This window comes from Lissotriton helveticus, chromosome 10 (assembly GCF_964261635.1).
Source record: "Lissotriton helveticus chromosome 10, aLisHel1.1, whole genome shotgun sequence".
Taxonomy (NCBI): Eukaryota; Metazoa; Chordata; class Amphibia; order Caudata; family Salamandridae; genus Lissotriton; species Lissotriton helveticus.
This window is the reverse complement of record NC_136071.1, coordinates 820,200,806-820,217,190: the sequence shown is the minus strand read 5'-3', so window position 1 is coordinate 820,217,190 and position 16,385 is coordinate 820,200,806. Positions and strand designations below refer to the sequence as shown.

At 44.2% G+C, this 16,385-nt stretch overlaps 1 protein-coding gene across 21 annotated transcripts in view; it reads right to left on the bottom strand.

Annotated features, from left to right (window-relative positions):
* The window catches only part of ABI1 (abl interactor 1), a 295,046-nt gene that overhangs the window by 58,173 nt on the left and 220,488 nt on the right, over positions 1 to 16,385 (bottom strand). For all 21 annotated transcript variants that reach the window (XM_078663410.1, XM_078663413.1, XM_078663423.1 and 18 more), the window contains exon 6: positions 15,159 to 15,259. In XM_078663410.1, the coding sequence (XP_078519536.1) occupies positions 15,159 to 15,259 (101 nt within the window). The remainder of the gene's footprint in view (positions 1 to 15,158; positions 15,260 to 16,385) is intronic.

Below are 16,385 nucleotides of genomic sequence, written 5' to 3'. Positions count from 1 at the left end.
CACTAAAATTAAGATGAAGATGTACAGAATAGTTTATGTTCACCACAATCATACCGCTCACAACCTCGGCTTAAAAGACAAACTGAAAGATTCTATTTTTATGATTGATGGATTGGATATATTTTCATACTCTCACATTTGCCGCATCAACTGAGAATGCCTTCTTATAGACATGGTAATCCAAAACCTATTACAGCAATAAAAAGTCCTGGATGTCTTCAATAATGGAAGCATAAAAATAAATTCCATTCACAAACTGTTGTGACTGATAATAAGTAAGGACTTAAAACATTAATTGTGATGCATGCCAAGGGTATTTTGTTGGACATCAAGTTAAAAATAAAAATGAAGCTATGCGTTAAATAAAGGAGCATTCTTTTTTTTTTTAAACATGTTCTAAACTCAAAACTTGCCAATGAAAAGAAATTTGTATCCTCAATGTAGGACCACAGGATTTATAATGTATTGCTCGTCTTTGTGTACTAGGAACAGCATTAGTAATGCACTGACAGCTGTTACAGTTAATGTTCATTAATTAGTTAATGAGGAAGGAATTTAGCAAATGCTCTGTGGCAGGTAGCCAAAATGCAATCATATTAAAATGGTATATTCAAATTTTTACAAACTAAATGTATTATTGTTCAAAGCAATATACGTATAAAATCTGAACTGGGTCATTATGTGTAAATATGCTGTATCACTGAAAAGTCCACTCTCCAGCAGATCTCTCCTTGGATTCCTATTAGAACTGTACTCTTTCGGATTGAAAATACTGTGCACCCATTGAAAAGTGATAATAAAAAAAAAAACTTGCTGCCAGTGTCAATGCTCCCCATAGAACACGTTCTTATAATTACAGCCAATACTGAAAGCCATTTGTTTCAGAAAATGTCCAGCCAACAGGCTCTTTATTAGCCTACTGAATGCAGAAACTGAGGTTATGGCAGGCCCAGAACTGCGATTAACAACCCTCGAAATTGCTCACCCTACGTTCTTGCTGTAGATCTTAAATGAAAAAAGATCATAAGCCTTGAGGATCTTGTACTCAAGATCTACGATGTAGGTGTTAGATCAACTACATTCTTATTTACAACGGTTTGCATAAGGACCGTGATGTACAGTTCACAAACTGTATGAGTCAAGGGAGATTCCCAGGGTTGGTATACTAGCCATGATTAGTTCAGAGTACTTTTGTTGGTAGGCCAGAAGATGCACATTTGGAAAACAAAACCTAAATGAGCAAAAAACAGCAGTAGCTTTGTACTCTCAGATGGAAAATAAAATGAAAGTGCTTGCACAGGTACTGTAGTGGCTAAATGGTTACTTACACATAGGGTTTGTGTTGGAGCTGGAGAACATTTGGGGATTTGCGTGCTGTGCATTATTTCACCACCTAGTAGTTGGGTCCTTGATAGGACTGGAATTCACTGGTTGTAGTCTTTTTTTAAATTTTGTTTTCTGATGGGATTCGTCGAGAACCATTTTGCAGCATGACCTTCCACTTATGATGCAAGGCATATGGCCTAGGAGCCTCTGTGCATCGTCATCATATTTAGATTCCCTCCTACCCCCTTCTCATTGGCTTGTTACTACCTTCAATTTTGTTATCTCATAGGCACCACATTTCTAGGTAAATGGAAGAGTTGCATATGAATCCAGAAAATTCTTCAAGCTGCAAAACTTCTTCTATGGATAAGTAATCATTTAGTTTTCTGGACTCAAAAGCTGAGCACTGATTTTGTAGCAGAATTCTCCTTTTGCAGGCTGGGTTGAAATGAGTGCCTGCTTGAATTCAGGTGTTTTATTAGCATCTGTCCCATCTGTGCTTCTCTACTGATCTTGATAGCCACTCAATAGTGCTTGTTAAATGTATGTAAGGATGACCATATTGCTGCCATACATATGTCAATGGAAGCGATTGCTAGAAAGCCCAGCCTTGCCCCCGTTTTTCCTCGTGAAGTGACACATCAGTTTCTCCTCTAGTGCGACTCCGGCTTTCTTGTAGCATGTGTGAATTGTCTGTACAATCCAATTTGCCATGGTCCCCTTGGATGCAGATGAACATCAATTTGCTGGTAGAAAGGAAATAAAAGAGCTGGCTTCCTTTCCTGGTGGTTTGCTACATGTAGGAGTAGTGTGGCTCACTGGTTAGAGGCGGCAGACCCGGGAGCAGAAGTCGGCCCGGGACCAGGGTTCAATTCCCGACGCGGCAGGGTCGTGGACTTGGGTCAGCGGACTTGATAATTCTCGCTTCGGCGCTTACTCTTATCAGGGGTTCCACTCGGCAACTCTGGGCATTAGCTTGCCTAATCTCCACAACGGCCCCATCAATTCCGGGGATGCCTGGCTCCACCTTGGGGACTCCCAGCAGGGACCATCCCACAGGGAAAGCCAGGACGGGTTCCCCAGAGTTATACAGCGCCAGGAAACCGACGGACGGGTAGCAGTGCGCTTTACAAGCTCAAATACATTTACATTTAGGTAGTACATCACTACTCTCCAATTGGTACAATGCCTTTCTGCATGTGTCTTTAGCCACTGGAAGAACCTGGGCAGCTGAATGGACTGGTTAGTGAGGAAGTTTCTGATGAACTTGGGGAGGAAATGTGGATTTGCTGTCCGACACCTTGCCTTTGTGTATCTGTAAGTAGGGGTCTTGTATTGTCAGCACTTATAATTTGGTGGCTTTTAGCTTAGACTCCAGAGAATCTGCAAGCAGGTAAATGTGAATAGAAACCACTTTAGAGATGCATGTCTGGCTCAGTTTCTGCTACGTTTAGAGCCGGGTTGAGGCATGTGTCAGATATTCTCTTCCTGTTCTGGATGACTGTCTTGGCACTTTTTTATTATTCTTCTAGAAGGTGTTGCATTAGGTTTTCAATCTTCTCCTACTGCTGGTGATCCTAGCGGTTGAGAAGTGTGCTGCAGTTTGCCTTCCTCCACTAGGTGGTAGATACCCTCTCTATTTTCCTGCCCACCATTTCTAACTTCTTGTTCTCTTTATCCATTCTACAATTCGTCAAGTCAGCTTTTCTTTCACTTGCCCATCAATAGATGTTGGGATCTGAGATTCCATGTCCTTCACCTACCTCAACCCATCCAAATCGACTTTCGACGTTGAAGCGATGTCTGATGGTTTGCCTCCAGTGTCCTCGGCTTCGGACCGGTGTGCTCTATATGCTATTGCTGCCTTTCGGGCACTAAGTGCTTCGACGTCTGGGTGTTTTCTGGAGACTGAGTCTGATTTTGTTGCTTTGTTCCAGTACACATGTGTAATGTTACCTGTTGGCGTTTCCTGGCCTCGCCAACCTTTAATGCCTTCCCCGCCACTTCCAGTTCCGAGCAATCACAGTGTCTTCTCGATCTACACCACATTCTCAGATTACGTGGACAAGTGTACAGTGGTGTTTTTTTCTTGCAGAACGGTTACAACAACATTTTTTGGTATTTTTTTTCATATTGTTATTGCTTTTACACAAACAAACAATGAGCAATGTACACACAATAGACACACAAGCACATACATGTTCCCATATCTTTTCCACCCTGTTCCCCACTCTTCCCTGCCCCACCCTCATTGCCATTCTTGGACATCTTGGCACCACTGCGGATATTGTCCATCTCAAGACCTCTTCGGAGGGTAATTGCCTTATCTCTGAGCCATCCGTCAGTCTGTGGTAGCCCCAACTTTGCCCCAGATCCTCTAGATATTTATGGGAGAGCAGCTGCTGTTGTAAACCACTCTTCACACCATGTATCTATTCAGTCCCTCTCGTCACATTCTCATGGGGGTACATTTCTTACCCCAAAACCTGGCTACATCTCATCTACAACAAAGCCCAGCATACAAAGAGTAGTTGCTTCCTTGTGATATCCACATCTTGGGGTATACCTAATATAATCAGATAAAGTGTTTTGAGGATGGCAGTCCCCACCAGAGCCTCCAATTCTGCTACAATTGACCCCCAGTATTCACACACCCTCTCACAGCTCAAAATCATGTGGAGAAACCTTTCCTCCTCATTACACCAAAGACACGTGGGGCTTTCAGCTTTTCCCATTTTATAGAGCCGGGATCCATTGTAATAAGATCAGTAGAGGACATTTAACTGGATCAGGCGCAACCTGGCTTTAATGGTGACTTTCCTAGGATGCATCAAGGCCACTTCCCAGTCAACATCCTCCAAGGCTCTTGCATCCACTTCGTTGGTAGTTTCCCCATATTGTCCATTATGTTTAGCCTGGTGCGGTACAGCTGGGAGACATGTCTCTTCCGGATCGCGCCGCTAGGAACCAAGTTTTCTAACGGGCTGTTGTCCGGTAGATCTATATCAAGAACCCCCTACTTTCCCATGGCATGCATCAATTGTAGGTATTCAAACAGCTAAGTAGCAGCTAAGGCATAATCCTGTTGTAGAACATCAAACCGCTTGATTGATCCTCCATCGAGGACGGCCTCTATAGGCGCTATCCCGATCTGCCCCCTTCCATAAAAGTTTGCCCAATTCGGACAGTAGTGTAGGCTTCTAGGGGGGAGGGTGTCAAGGTGAGCTTCCCCTCCAACCAACAGCATTTGTGGCATCAACCCATACTTTCAAGGGGGTCCGGGTTGGCCACCGGAGGTGTTTCCTATCCAGTGTCCCATAGATGTAGATGTCACAAGGTCTACCCCTAACCCCCCCCCCTCCCATGGTCCTCCCTCTATCTAGCCTATATGCTGGTTCATTTTGTGAACTGTGTCCCTAGTCCTTAATTATGTACAATTGTGTTTCCCTATAGTACACTCTTACTCTATGGAACCCAGGCGGAAGACAACACATCGCAGGGTTTGAGAGAGGTACCGCCAAACGATAGCATCCAACAGTTTTTCAGCGACTAGTGACATTATAACCCGTGTTTCACTATCTGGGCTTAGTTATCCAGCTACAAATGCAGGCGCCTGAGATTCAGTCTCTTGGCTTGCCCCACGTTGAAACCAAATGGTTGGGTAGTTTACATTTATTTGGAATGGCTGATAATGGTGTGGCTGAGATCGGGGATAGACAACGGTCTTCTTTCCCTGCTCCGAACAGATTCAACAGGTGTAGATTAAGGAGGGAGGCTAATCTCTTGGCGCTCTTCCGGCAAGCCATTTGCGCCCAGAGTCTTTCCGGACAGTTGACCTTTCACTGCCTCCTCAACTTAAGAGTGTGAAGTCAGCTTCAAGCGAGTCTCAATCTACTGTTTTCAAGGCTGGGACGGTAACTCTGCTCAGGAATTCTGCCATTTCTTGATCTCTGCAGTCCCTCCCGGCCTCGTAAAGTCTACGATAGTACTCTGTGAACACACTAGAAATGCTTCGTCTGAACAGACCACATCCCCCATGTGTGTCACTATTGCTGCCACCCACCTCGCTGCACCCTCCCTCCTCCCCAACCATGGAAAGAGGCAACCCGCTTTGTCTCCCGTGTCATATAGTTTCTTCTGAACTCCCAGGTAGTGATGGCAGGCCATCTGCATCACAGGATTGTGGTAATCGTTGCGCATCGCCCCCAGGTGCAGGAAGCACGTTTCGTCCCCAGTGACTATACAGGTCCACTCCAACCTAAGGAAACTATGCTCCAGCTCTAGCATCCTCTCTTCCCAATGCTTATTTTTTATAGCGATCATTGTCTGGGCCCTGGGGGATATCTGGCCACTCGCCTTTGATGGCTGCACTGGGTACCAGACGCCTACTAGAGCATGTAGCTGGGGGCTGTGTGGATTGTGCCCTGGGTTTCGTCTCATGACATGTCTGCGCATATTGCTGTGCATCCCAATGACCACTTAAACTCAAGAACCCAAACTGTTCCCTCCCACCCCTGACATGGGTTTTGAACTACCCGAATTGGGAAACGTCTGTCGCCCACCCTTTTAAAATCTAGTCAAAACGTCTCTTATCATTAAGAAAAGTCAAACACACCCTCCCTCCTTTCCCTCAACACTCACTCAGTTCTGTTGCACAGTCTCATCAGTCACTGATCAATTAATACATTTGAGTGCCTTGAAGCTCCCCCATCTTGCACCAAGAAACAATGGAAGAAAAAAAATCTAAAGATGACAACCAGGCAGAGAGGCTTCCAGTACGTATGTCTGAATTCAAAGAGGGAAGGACATGCCCCAAATGATCTGCAGCACTGAGAAGAAAAGTAAAAAAGAAAAAAAAGGACTCCATGGCATGATTCCAGACCTATCTAGGACCCAGAAACGAGATGGTAGAAAAATGCACATCGTATCAACTCAGAAAAGATTCATGCTGAAAAAACTGCCGTATTACTGTTTGTTTCACAATTATTCGAGTGGAAGGTCGGCATTAATTGTTCATATGGTGTACTTAATACAACAAAGGCAAAACGGGCATTCACAAAATGACATTTCTGTCGGATCGAATCTCGCAGGGAGCTTTTGTATTTTCTAAAAATGTGTCTTGCCAATCTATTTCACCAAACCAGCTAGCTGGCAATGGAAAAAAGGTGATGGCATGCAACATATGCCAAGTCTATGTACGCCCACTCACAGGGATACTTATTTCTGCAACAAAATGAATCTAACTCCTCCTAAATACATGGAACATATTGAACAAGTAGGCAATCCACAACACAGAGTGTAAATTAAGTGTCAAACTATATGGTTATTTCATAAAAATTATAATGGCAGCTGTGATGAAGGATTCAAACTCGTGCCTGGTGCACATGGGCCACCAAAGAAGATACACTAAGTGGTCAATGTGTTTTACAGAATGTAGGAGGCTGGCTTAGCATATGGTGCTCACTTATGTAATTGAAGCACCCTTCACTATTTCAGACCACCCTAATAGTGATTTTAGGGGTCTTAGACAACTTTAGAAAGCTCTAAGTGGTAGCTGTGGAGAGCAGGCTTAGTCCAGAAGGAGTGTCAAGCAGATTGTTTTACCAATACTTATTTTTATAGTGTAGGTTAAGTGAAAAAGAACCACAAAGTGTAGTTATAAAAATCTGTTTTTATTATAAACAGTCACTAACACATTGCAATATCTCCGACTCAGAGATATAACCACAATACACATAATACGTTGATAATGAAACACGCAAGTAGCACAAATACACACTGGTCTCCAGGGGGAGACCAAACCATATACTAAAATAGTGGATGCGAACCACGACCCAAGTCAAGACGTGACCCAGAAGACATAGAAGAGTCGGGGACCCAAGGAACCGCCCAGGGTAAGATCCCAGGAACCCCACGGAGGCCGTGTGCAGAGTGGGAACACGCCCACATGCTCAATGCTAGTCAATGGGTAAGTTGTAGTTGCAGTTTTAGTTTTAAAAAAGGACTCTTCCCAGCAGACCCTGAAGAAACCCTGTGGGAGGTGGAAGGTTGGAGAGTCGCCCCACCCATGGATACCCCAGGAACCAGGATACCTACACCAGGGAAGCCGGGAGCATAGGTGCGACGTGACGTCGGAAACCGCAGTAGACCACAATGGAGTACTTCAGTGAAGATGCTGCTGGCAAAGGTGAAAGAGTCCGGTGGAACCCAAAGGTGGATTCAAGATGAGAGGTACCTGCAAGCAGAGGGGACAGAGTCTATGCCACTCAGGAGTGCCTAGGAGGCACGGATTACGAATGCCCACCGATGTCGGGGATGCAGGAGAGTTGACGGTGCCCTTGAATTTGCAGCTGTGCGGACCAGGCGACGCTGTGGACGACCAGGAGCAGTTTACGAGCTGTCCCACGTTGCAGGTCGAGAGCCAGGGGGTCAGTGTCCGGCAAAGGGCACCAACAAGCCTTGGCACAGGCAACCAATGTAGGTGAAGACAAAGGTGCGGTGTCAGGATCAGCAAGGTCCAAGTGACGCACCACGAGCAGGTAAGTCAGAGCAGGCCTTGAGCAAGCAGGGGAGTCCACTAGAGCCCAAGAAGGCACTCAAGAGGACCTTGAGAAGCACACCAGATGATGCAGGCCCACGGTGCAAAGGATGCGGTGTAGGTAAAGATCTCGGTTGCAGGAAATGCTTGAGGTTGAAGCTTCTTGGAGCTTAAAGATCTCTGGTGAAGAGAGTCACTAAGACTTGGCAAAGGCATGACGACGTGGTGCACCTGGGTACTGCGCCAGCGGTTCAGACGAAGGATACTGGCTTCAAACTTGCTATGAAGACAGTGCAGGCCTCAGGGGAGTTGCAGAACCACCTCCTGTGTTGCTGAACCTTTCAGAGTCCATAAGCGCACAGGGACAGCAGACCGGTCAGCTTCGTTGCGGTGCCTAAGGATGCAGGGAAATGACTCTTTCGCTTCAAGGGAGATTCTTTTGAGTGTCTTGGAAGTCTACAGGCATGTAGAAGAACCTGTATGGTGCGCAGGCACAGACGACGCAAAAGACTGGCAGGGCGTTGAGACCAGGAGCAGCAGGATTCTTCCCAGCTGCAGTCTTGGTTCCCAAAGCAAACTTCAGCGAAGTCCAAAGTGCCCAGACGGATGAAGATAAAGTGGTTTCGGATCTGAATATTGTCCCACGACGAATATAGGGACCCCACCTGCAGGTAAGCCCTTAAATAACCTAAGGAAAAGGTTGGGACGATTCAGGGGTCTCTCCTAGAGGAGGGACTGGACAGTAGGGAGGATACTCCCATATCGTTTGTCAAGTTTTGCTCCAGAGCGGGAGCCAACGCCTACAAAATAATATACTAAAGTAAATACATCAAATACTATACATTAATAACCAATGGTGCCCAATCTCCCGTGCATGTGACAGTGCTAACACTTAAATAAAAAAAGCACATGGAGATCAAAATAAAAAACATGTAAAAACAGAACCGCATGATAGAAAATAGCGCCTAGGTGGACTAAAAGAAGAGAATAAAGCCATCACCGGTGTGAAGCTAATGTCATTCCTGTCACCAAATGCAAGAACCCCCGTGTGGAATACTAAGTAGGGATAGAAAGGGAGGTCAAAAACAGGGACAGAATATTGCAGTGCCCCAAGAGTCTGTGAGGAGAAGGGTTCATACTCACAATGATGTGTGAGGCTACAGAAATGGGGCAAATGCCCAGCTGGGCGGAGGGAAGCCTCCTTCCGAGTGCTGCACTTAGTGTCTCCAAACAGCCTGGTTGGACCCAAACAAAGACAAAAGCCATATAAACAACACACAGTGCTGCATCCCTAAAAGAGATGGAAGGCTAGGGTAAAAGCAGGCGAATTACCTTAAGGGCAAAGTAAAGTTATTTCTTCCAAGGGTGTACGCATGAAGAGGCTCCGGAACGATAGCCACACTTCGTGTCCTTGCAGTTACTAAGCGGGCGAAAGGAAACACTAGTTATGAGTGCCATCGCCAGGCTGAAACACAAGAGGGGCTAAGTCCCTATATATTTGAAAGGGAAAGGGGCGGACACCTGATAGGTACCTCAAATGTCATGGAATCCTCAGAATGCTGCTGGCGCTCGTTTAAAATGCAGGGGAGATCACAGCAGCTCCAGGTAGCAGTCTGGCACCATCGTGGCACATGACGAGCTGAGCTTGTCACGAGCACAAGGGCGCTGTGCGCGCCCCCCCCCTCAGCACAGCGGGGGAATCAGCCCTGCAGGCAAGGGGTTAAGGGCCTTCTTTAAGGGAACAGTGTCTTTGCGTCTAAAAGTCGATGTGAGGCAGAGCTAGGGACGAGGGAACACGGCCAGGAAAGCACTCCTGTGCCTGTGTGGAGAAAGGTTAAATAACCAATGAGGGGAGCGTGTCCATGCTCCTAGTAACTCAATAAAAATTCATATGGTCAGACTGCAAAGGAGAACGCGTTCAAGCGTATTACAACTTTATCAAGCATGTCACCGAAACACGTGAACCGCCCTATCTCGTAGTGTGTAGACCCGTCACCAGACTTTCAAATAGCCACCAAGGACGCATGAATAATCATATTATTGCGTGTGAAACATACAGAAAGCCAGGAGAATCAATACATAAAGGAATACAGTTACAAACAAAAGGGCACATCGTACAAATATTACAAAGTACTGTCAAATCAGAAGCTAAGAAAATCAGTTCTTTACAAACATATTTCATAAAGCTTCATATCAGATAAGTTTACAGAACCCAATAGAATAATGAAACTAAAAATTCATACCCACGGAGCATGGGGATACAAAATGGAACAGTAGTTCCAAAGTGGAAAAAGAATAACCCTGTTTCAAAACGTAAATACTCTTCACATTTCATGGGAGATAGAATGTACAGATCAAAACCCTTCATTTCAGAAAAATAGAAAAGAGAAAACTGAGAATGATTTAAACTAGGGGACCCCCCTTCCGCAGAGTACAACGGAAGGAAACGTCTGCCCTACAAAAAACAAAGCTAAAACACCTGTGCAATAATTTTTAGTTGGCAATGGATCAGAGGGTCATTCTGTGCCAGTGTTAAAAACAGAAGAGAGAGTGCGGCTACAAACATTAGATGCAGGCTCATCGAGTAGTGATCAACATGTTTCGGCCTAAGACCTAGGAAGTGTCGAGGATTCCGGTCAGGACACACCCGAGCCACTTCACCAACGTGAGTGGTTGGAGCAGCGTGTGTACCTTTGGCAAATAGCCCACACTATCTGATTCTTGAAGGTTCAACCGGTGAATCCGATCTTTCGAATTTCATGGATCACTGGTTTAGGATCTGAATCTCAACAATCCGATGTTTTGTTATGTTTTATTTATTCATTTTTTTCACACAGCTGTAGCTATAATCAAGATCCTGATGAAAGCCACAACACTTGCTAGGTCTTATGCTGAAACATGTCGATCACTACTCAGTGCTCCTGCATCTAATGTTTGCAGCCGCACTCCATGTCTTCTGTTTTTAACCCTGGCACAGGGTAGCAAGAATAAAACTAATCAGGCTAACCCTGTAGCTAGATTTACTCACTCACTTTTTTGCACTGCACATTTCTCATCACTATTTGCTCTCATTAGATTTTAGGAATACCCCGCACACCTGAACACATCCCTGAGTTCCTCCCTCACAGCGAGGGGGTTATAGCCCGCATCTTAACTAGGCTTCATTATGTGAGGATTCCCCATGATGAAGCATGACACCTTTGGTGTGTGAGGGAAACCATCCTTAAAAGGGGAAACCACCCCTGCAAGTTAGTTTGAAGGCCTTTTGTGTATTAATTCTTTGACTGGGGAGCCTGCCCTTGCTGATCTCTTTTCTCTCCTCCTTGTGTGTATACAAAGTGGTGGAGTCCACAAAAATACATCTAAAGGCGGCTTCTCCAATGACTAGCATGTGAGATACTGATAGCTTTCCAGCTACCTGGAAGTAGCTCTCATGTGTGTATACTTAATTAGAAAGCTTTTTGATTGAATTAATGTTTGTATACCAAAATTAAAAGTTTGTCTTCGTGAAGACAACACTGAGGTATGGAGAAAAATTGATTTCCAAAATATATTTAAAGCTTATATTTGAGTGATGAATCATGCCATACTACTATTATTACCCTGGTGACTGGGGCATTTCAACTATGGCGGCATGTATTACCCATTTAGAGGTGTTAATGCTCACAACTCTGCAGGATGTACTGAGGGGATTACTGCTGGAAATCTTGCCGGTGGTGGCCACTAGCGTAATCATGTCTGACAAGGTCACTATTATAAAACACTAATATAACTCGGGAGCATTTTCATAGAACATAAGTAGCCCCAATTACAGAAAAGGTCGGAGATCCCTGATCTAAACTGAGTGCTCTTTGAGTTAATCTACTAAATCAGCATAGTACAAATTCAGGTAGGAAGCTCGCTTGTCTTGCCACCATAGGATAACTCTTCAACGTCATCAAATTTCTGGGGAATCTGTTACCATTCTGCAAGGAATAAAGGCATAACTACATTTGCAGAGGACACTTAATGGACAAAACTATCTTTAAATACAAAGTGTTTCTGAAGGTTTTTGATGCCAGCTTTACTGTTGTGAAGTTAACATAGTTCACGGCTAATTTCCTTTCACATCTAAACTTATAGTTAAGTAAAAATGTATACATATTCATGCTGCTAGAACTTACATTGCATGTGAACTACTTTTTGGTCAGGGAAAGGAAACAACGTTGTACTCTGCATCATTACAGTGCTTCGTTCTGGTTTATCTACATGAAGAACAGAAGCAAGTGTTCCTACTGCTTCTAAGGTGAACTTTGGTTGGAACACAAAGAAATCCGTTTGTCCAATATAGCAAAGTGATTTCAAACTAGATGCAGATTTTGACAAAACCCAACCAAATAAAACATTAGAAGCCAAAAAAATGCTTATCCTGTTGCAAACGGGTCCTTCTGCCAGTGAGCTGACATAGGTGTTAAGATTGAGAAGGTATGGCGTGCTTGGTATGGCTGTTTTTTGTTACAGGCTAGGATCAAGTAATAGGAACTGCAACCCTCACCATTTTTTAAAGTTGTGGTTACCACGTCAGCCGCCACTGCATCTAATTTTCCTTGTTGTGTGGGAAAATGTTCAATATAAGCACATGAAAGGCACATAAAGTGTCATGTGAATCGAAAGTACTAATGCTAGAGTCTCATCAATAATTATCTTCTGTACTTAACTTACACAGATCTGCATTCTATAGAGTAAATGCCGGAAGGATCCTATATATGTGTGCAGTGTAACGAAGCACTTGAGGAGTTATGCCAAAACTAATTATACATGTGTGGCATACCCAAGAATAAGCCTTTGAAGCACTACCACCTAACAGTGCCTAAGAACGCCTTCATTGGTCTCCAAGCAAATCTTTTGCACAACTCTACAAGTGGTCTATTGTCCAAGGTTGATGGCAGCTACTGCCTTACATCTTGCATAATAGATGAATGACGTCCAGTTAGTGGGCAGTGGCATTCTGAAAGAACTTCATACAAGTTTTCCAACAGGCTGTCTCCCGATTAGGGGTAGCCTTTCATTTATCTGTACAATCATGGGAAGCAATAAGCGGCATTGCCTGTAATAAGTCTTTAGTCAATGCAAAATATAGCAAGCATTTGCAATGCAATAGGTCTCACATTTACGCAAGACCTATTGCATTGACAATGGTAGGCAACACAGACAACGGGAGGGAGGGGATGGAGAGAGGGAGGTCTGGGGGCTGAGAAGGCACGGACAACGGGAGGGCAGGAGGGGAGAGGGCATGGACAACGGGAGGACGGGGTGATCACGGAAAACAGGAGGGAGGGCGGGGGAGAAGGCACAGACAACGGGGGAGGGTGGGGGGAGAAGGCACAGACAACGGGAGGGAGGGTGGGGGAGAAGGCACAGACAACGGGAGGGAGGGTGGGGGAGAAGGCACAGACAACGGGAGGGAGGGTGGGGGAGAAGGCACAGACAACGGGAGGGAGGGTGGGGGAGAAGGCACGACAACGAGAGGGAGGGCAGGGGGGGGGGGTGGGAGAAGGCACATCAATGGGCAACAGGAGGGAAGGGGGATAGTAAAGAAGGCACCAAAGCATGTCATGCCTGCAGTAGGAGAACCTCATTAAAGAAAATAGTGCTCACAGTCTAAATAACACATACTGTGTAACAACTGAAGTAAAGGGGCCAGTCGCCATGAGAGGTGACAAATGAAGGGGGGGGCAGTACTAAGGAGGGACTAACAAGCCTATGGGTGAATCAGAAGCAGCATTTAGGACAGACAATGACAAGCCAATTACAAATATGGGCAGAGTGTGGGTGGGGCTTCTATTCCCTACTCCTCCACAATAAGTCTTGCAGAGCAGCGCGTGCGCGCTGGCTCTAGACTCGGCCTAGAAACTGTGGTAAATTATGGCTCCAGTTGTAATCAGCAGAAAAAGCCAAAGACAGATACACAAACCCTTCAGCAATAAATGACAGTCCGAAGATCGCCATCTCATTTGTTTATGATAAATGCTAATAAGCATTATGAAGCACTATGACATTATTATGCTACTGAGTGAGTGTTTCATGGTGTAGTTTAAATAATACTACAATGCATAAATAACTACCCTACAACTGGTATGTGTTTCTGAAAAACCGTTTCCTCACTTAGGAGACTTTTTAGGCAGCTTGCAAGTCAAGAAATTGGCTTTTATGCACTGAAAGGCCTGCACATGGGCCTGGCAAAGAACCGAGTATTAAAGGGTGCTGACCAAGGAGTGTCCGAGAATATATTTTGAATTAGCAGTGTACTTACCATTGAAAACTGTGAAATGAGAGGTAAGGTGGTTTTGGTTTTTATTTTGGAGTAGGCTCAGATCCCCACATGAAGAAATCCCTCTCAGTAACCAACTTATTCGACTGACTTGAGGGATACATAAAGACTATAGGACTCAAAGAGGACTAAGAATCTGGACTATAGTAATCTAAATGATCAGCTGTAGGTGGAGGCCGTTGCAAGTATCTCTAGCAAAAGTGGGTTCTCAGCAGTTCTCTTGCACAGTTACAGAAAATCCTTAGCTGAATAAGAGGAGCTACACAGGTTATGGTTTGCCACAAATTACAGTTTAAGAGAACAACGTTGATTTGCCACAATGACCGAGTTGGCCCATCACAAGCGACCTGAAAATAAAGTAAATCAATAAAGCTGCAACTGCAGACATTCTGTGCAAGAGTCTAAAGCAGATTAGAGCCAGCAAAATGAACTCAAATTAGACATTGCAAAATAACTGCTTACAAGGTGAACAGACCATCCATTTTTAAACGGAATAAAAGCTATGAGGCAAGAGGACTCATGGGAATCCATATTTCACATGGTTTACCAATAGGGAACACAGACTTCCTTTTAGTGTTAATAAAAAACAAAAGCAATTTTAATTTGGAGAAATAGTTAAGTGATCACATTGTTTGATAAGGGTTCCTTGTGCAGTGTTAGGCAGAACAATAAATTATTTGGTACATTGCTGGAATAATTTGACTTGATCGCCCCTTCGTTCACAAGTGTCAGGTGACACCGATGCATATTCGACATTTGTGTGCATTTATGAAAGAAACGCACAGAGTTTTTACATTGTGCATAGTATCCACGATACAGTAGAATTTACTAAGACGTGGCTAACGCAAGAAAATGGATCTAATGGTGCACATTCTGGTCAAGCTTCAGAAGCAGAGATACTCACTATATTAGCAGCGAGTATGGAGCAACAAAAGCCCTTCATACTTTTGTTTCCAAAGAATTATGCCAAAGAAATCTTATTACCTGGTCCCACAGTTGGTGGTGAAGGTGTAGGCACAGCAATGGGAATGCCAATACTACTGCTTCCACTATTTTCTCGACTTCCACTTCCTCCACTGCTGCCACTGAAATACACAAAAGCAAGCTGAATGTTTTGCTAACAAATGAAACAAAAAGGTCTACTTCTGATAGCACAACATTTAGACAGGCCTAAAAACAATATTACTCTTGGAATTCTGGACATGGCTTTCAGCCCAAATATATTTATTACGTAATTGCTGGTGGGATACCGCACTCACTCATTTTGTCCTATAAATTTCATCTTAAAATGTAAACACAGTAGAAACTTGTGGACAGGTTTGAAGCATTACAAGTTTACATAAAATATCCAAAAGCATGATGAGCCCACTGTGCAAATGAAATTGTAGCTAGAAATTATTTTCTTTCACTCTATTCTTAATATATTACACAAAAAACATAATACCAGTATGCATACCAGCAGGAATCAGCTGGGCAGTTACCACAAAGATAAAATAAAAAATACGCCTTACAAATACAAAATGTAAGAAAATGGATTATTTGGGGCGGGTGACTACCCACCTCAGGGAATAATCACAACCTTGGTCAGGAGGATTTCTCGTACTTACTACACTAGCCTGAGCTTAACCCCTAGTAGCTACAGCACAGACAGACTTACCTTAGAGCAATGTGTAAAGTATTTATGCAGTACCAAAACAGTAAAAGTCAAAATGCCAAGCGGTAAAAATCCCAAACCGAATTTGAAAAATATAGTAAAATATAAAACAAAATGACAGAAATCACTAAGGGGAACTGGAGATATGAGTGTTTAAAAAGATTTAAGGGAAAATAGCGCCCAAAAATACAAATCGCCACTGATAGTCTAGGTAGACTGGGACCCAAGCGCAAGTTGAGGCTATCGCCATAGAGTGTGGGTCAGAAACACCAAACAGGTTTGTCCTGTTTAAAGATTTAACTTTCTGACTGTCTTTTACATCACAAATAACCACATGAGTACATTTCTAAGACCCTCAGGTCCTAGGAAGGTCACTTAGAGGGCCTCAGACAGAGGCCAACAGCAGGGTCAAGTCCAGGTTCAGTTGCCACTGGTCAGCTGGGTACTTTCAGAAAAAAAGCTACTTCCAGCTTGTTGTCTCCCTTTAGCCACAGAGGAAGTCAGTCAACTGACCCTTGGAGTCCACTTCTTTGTCCTGGGTAAAAGAGGGAGCAGGT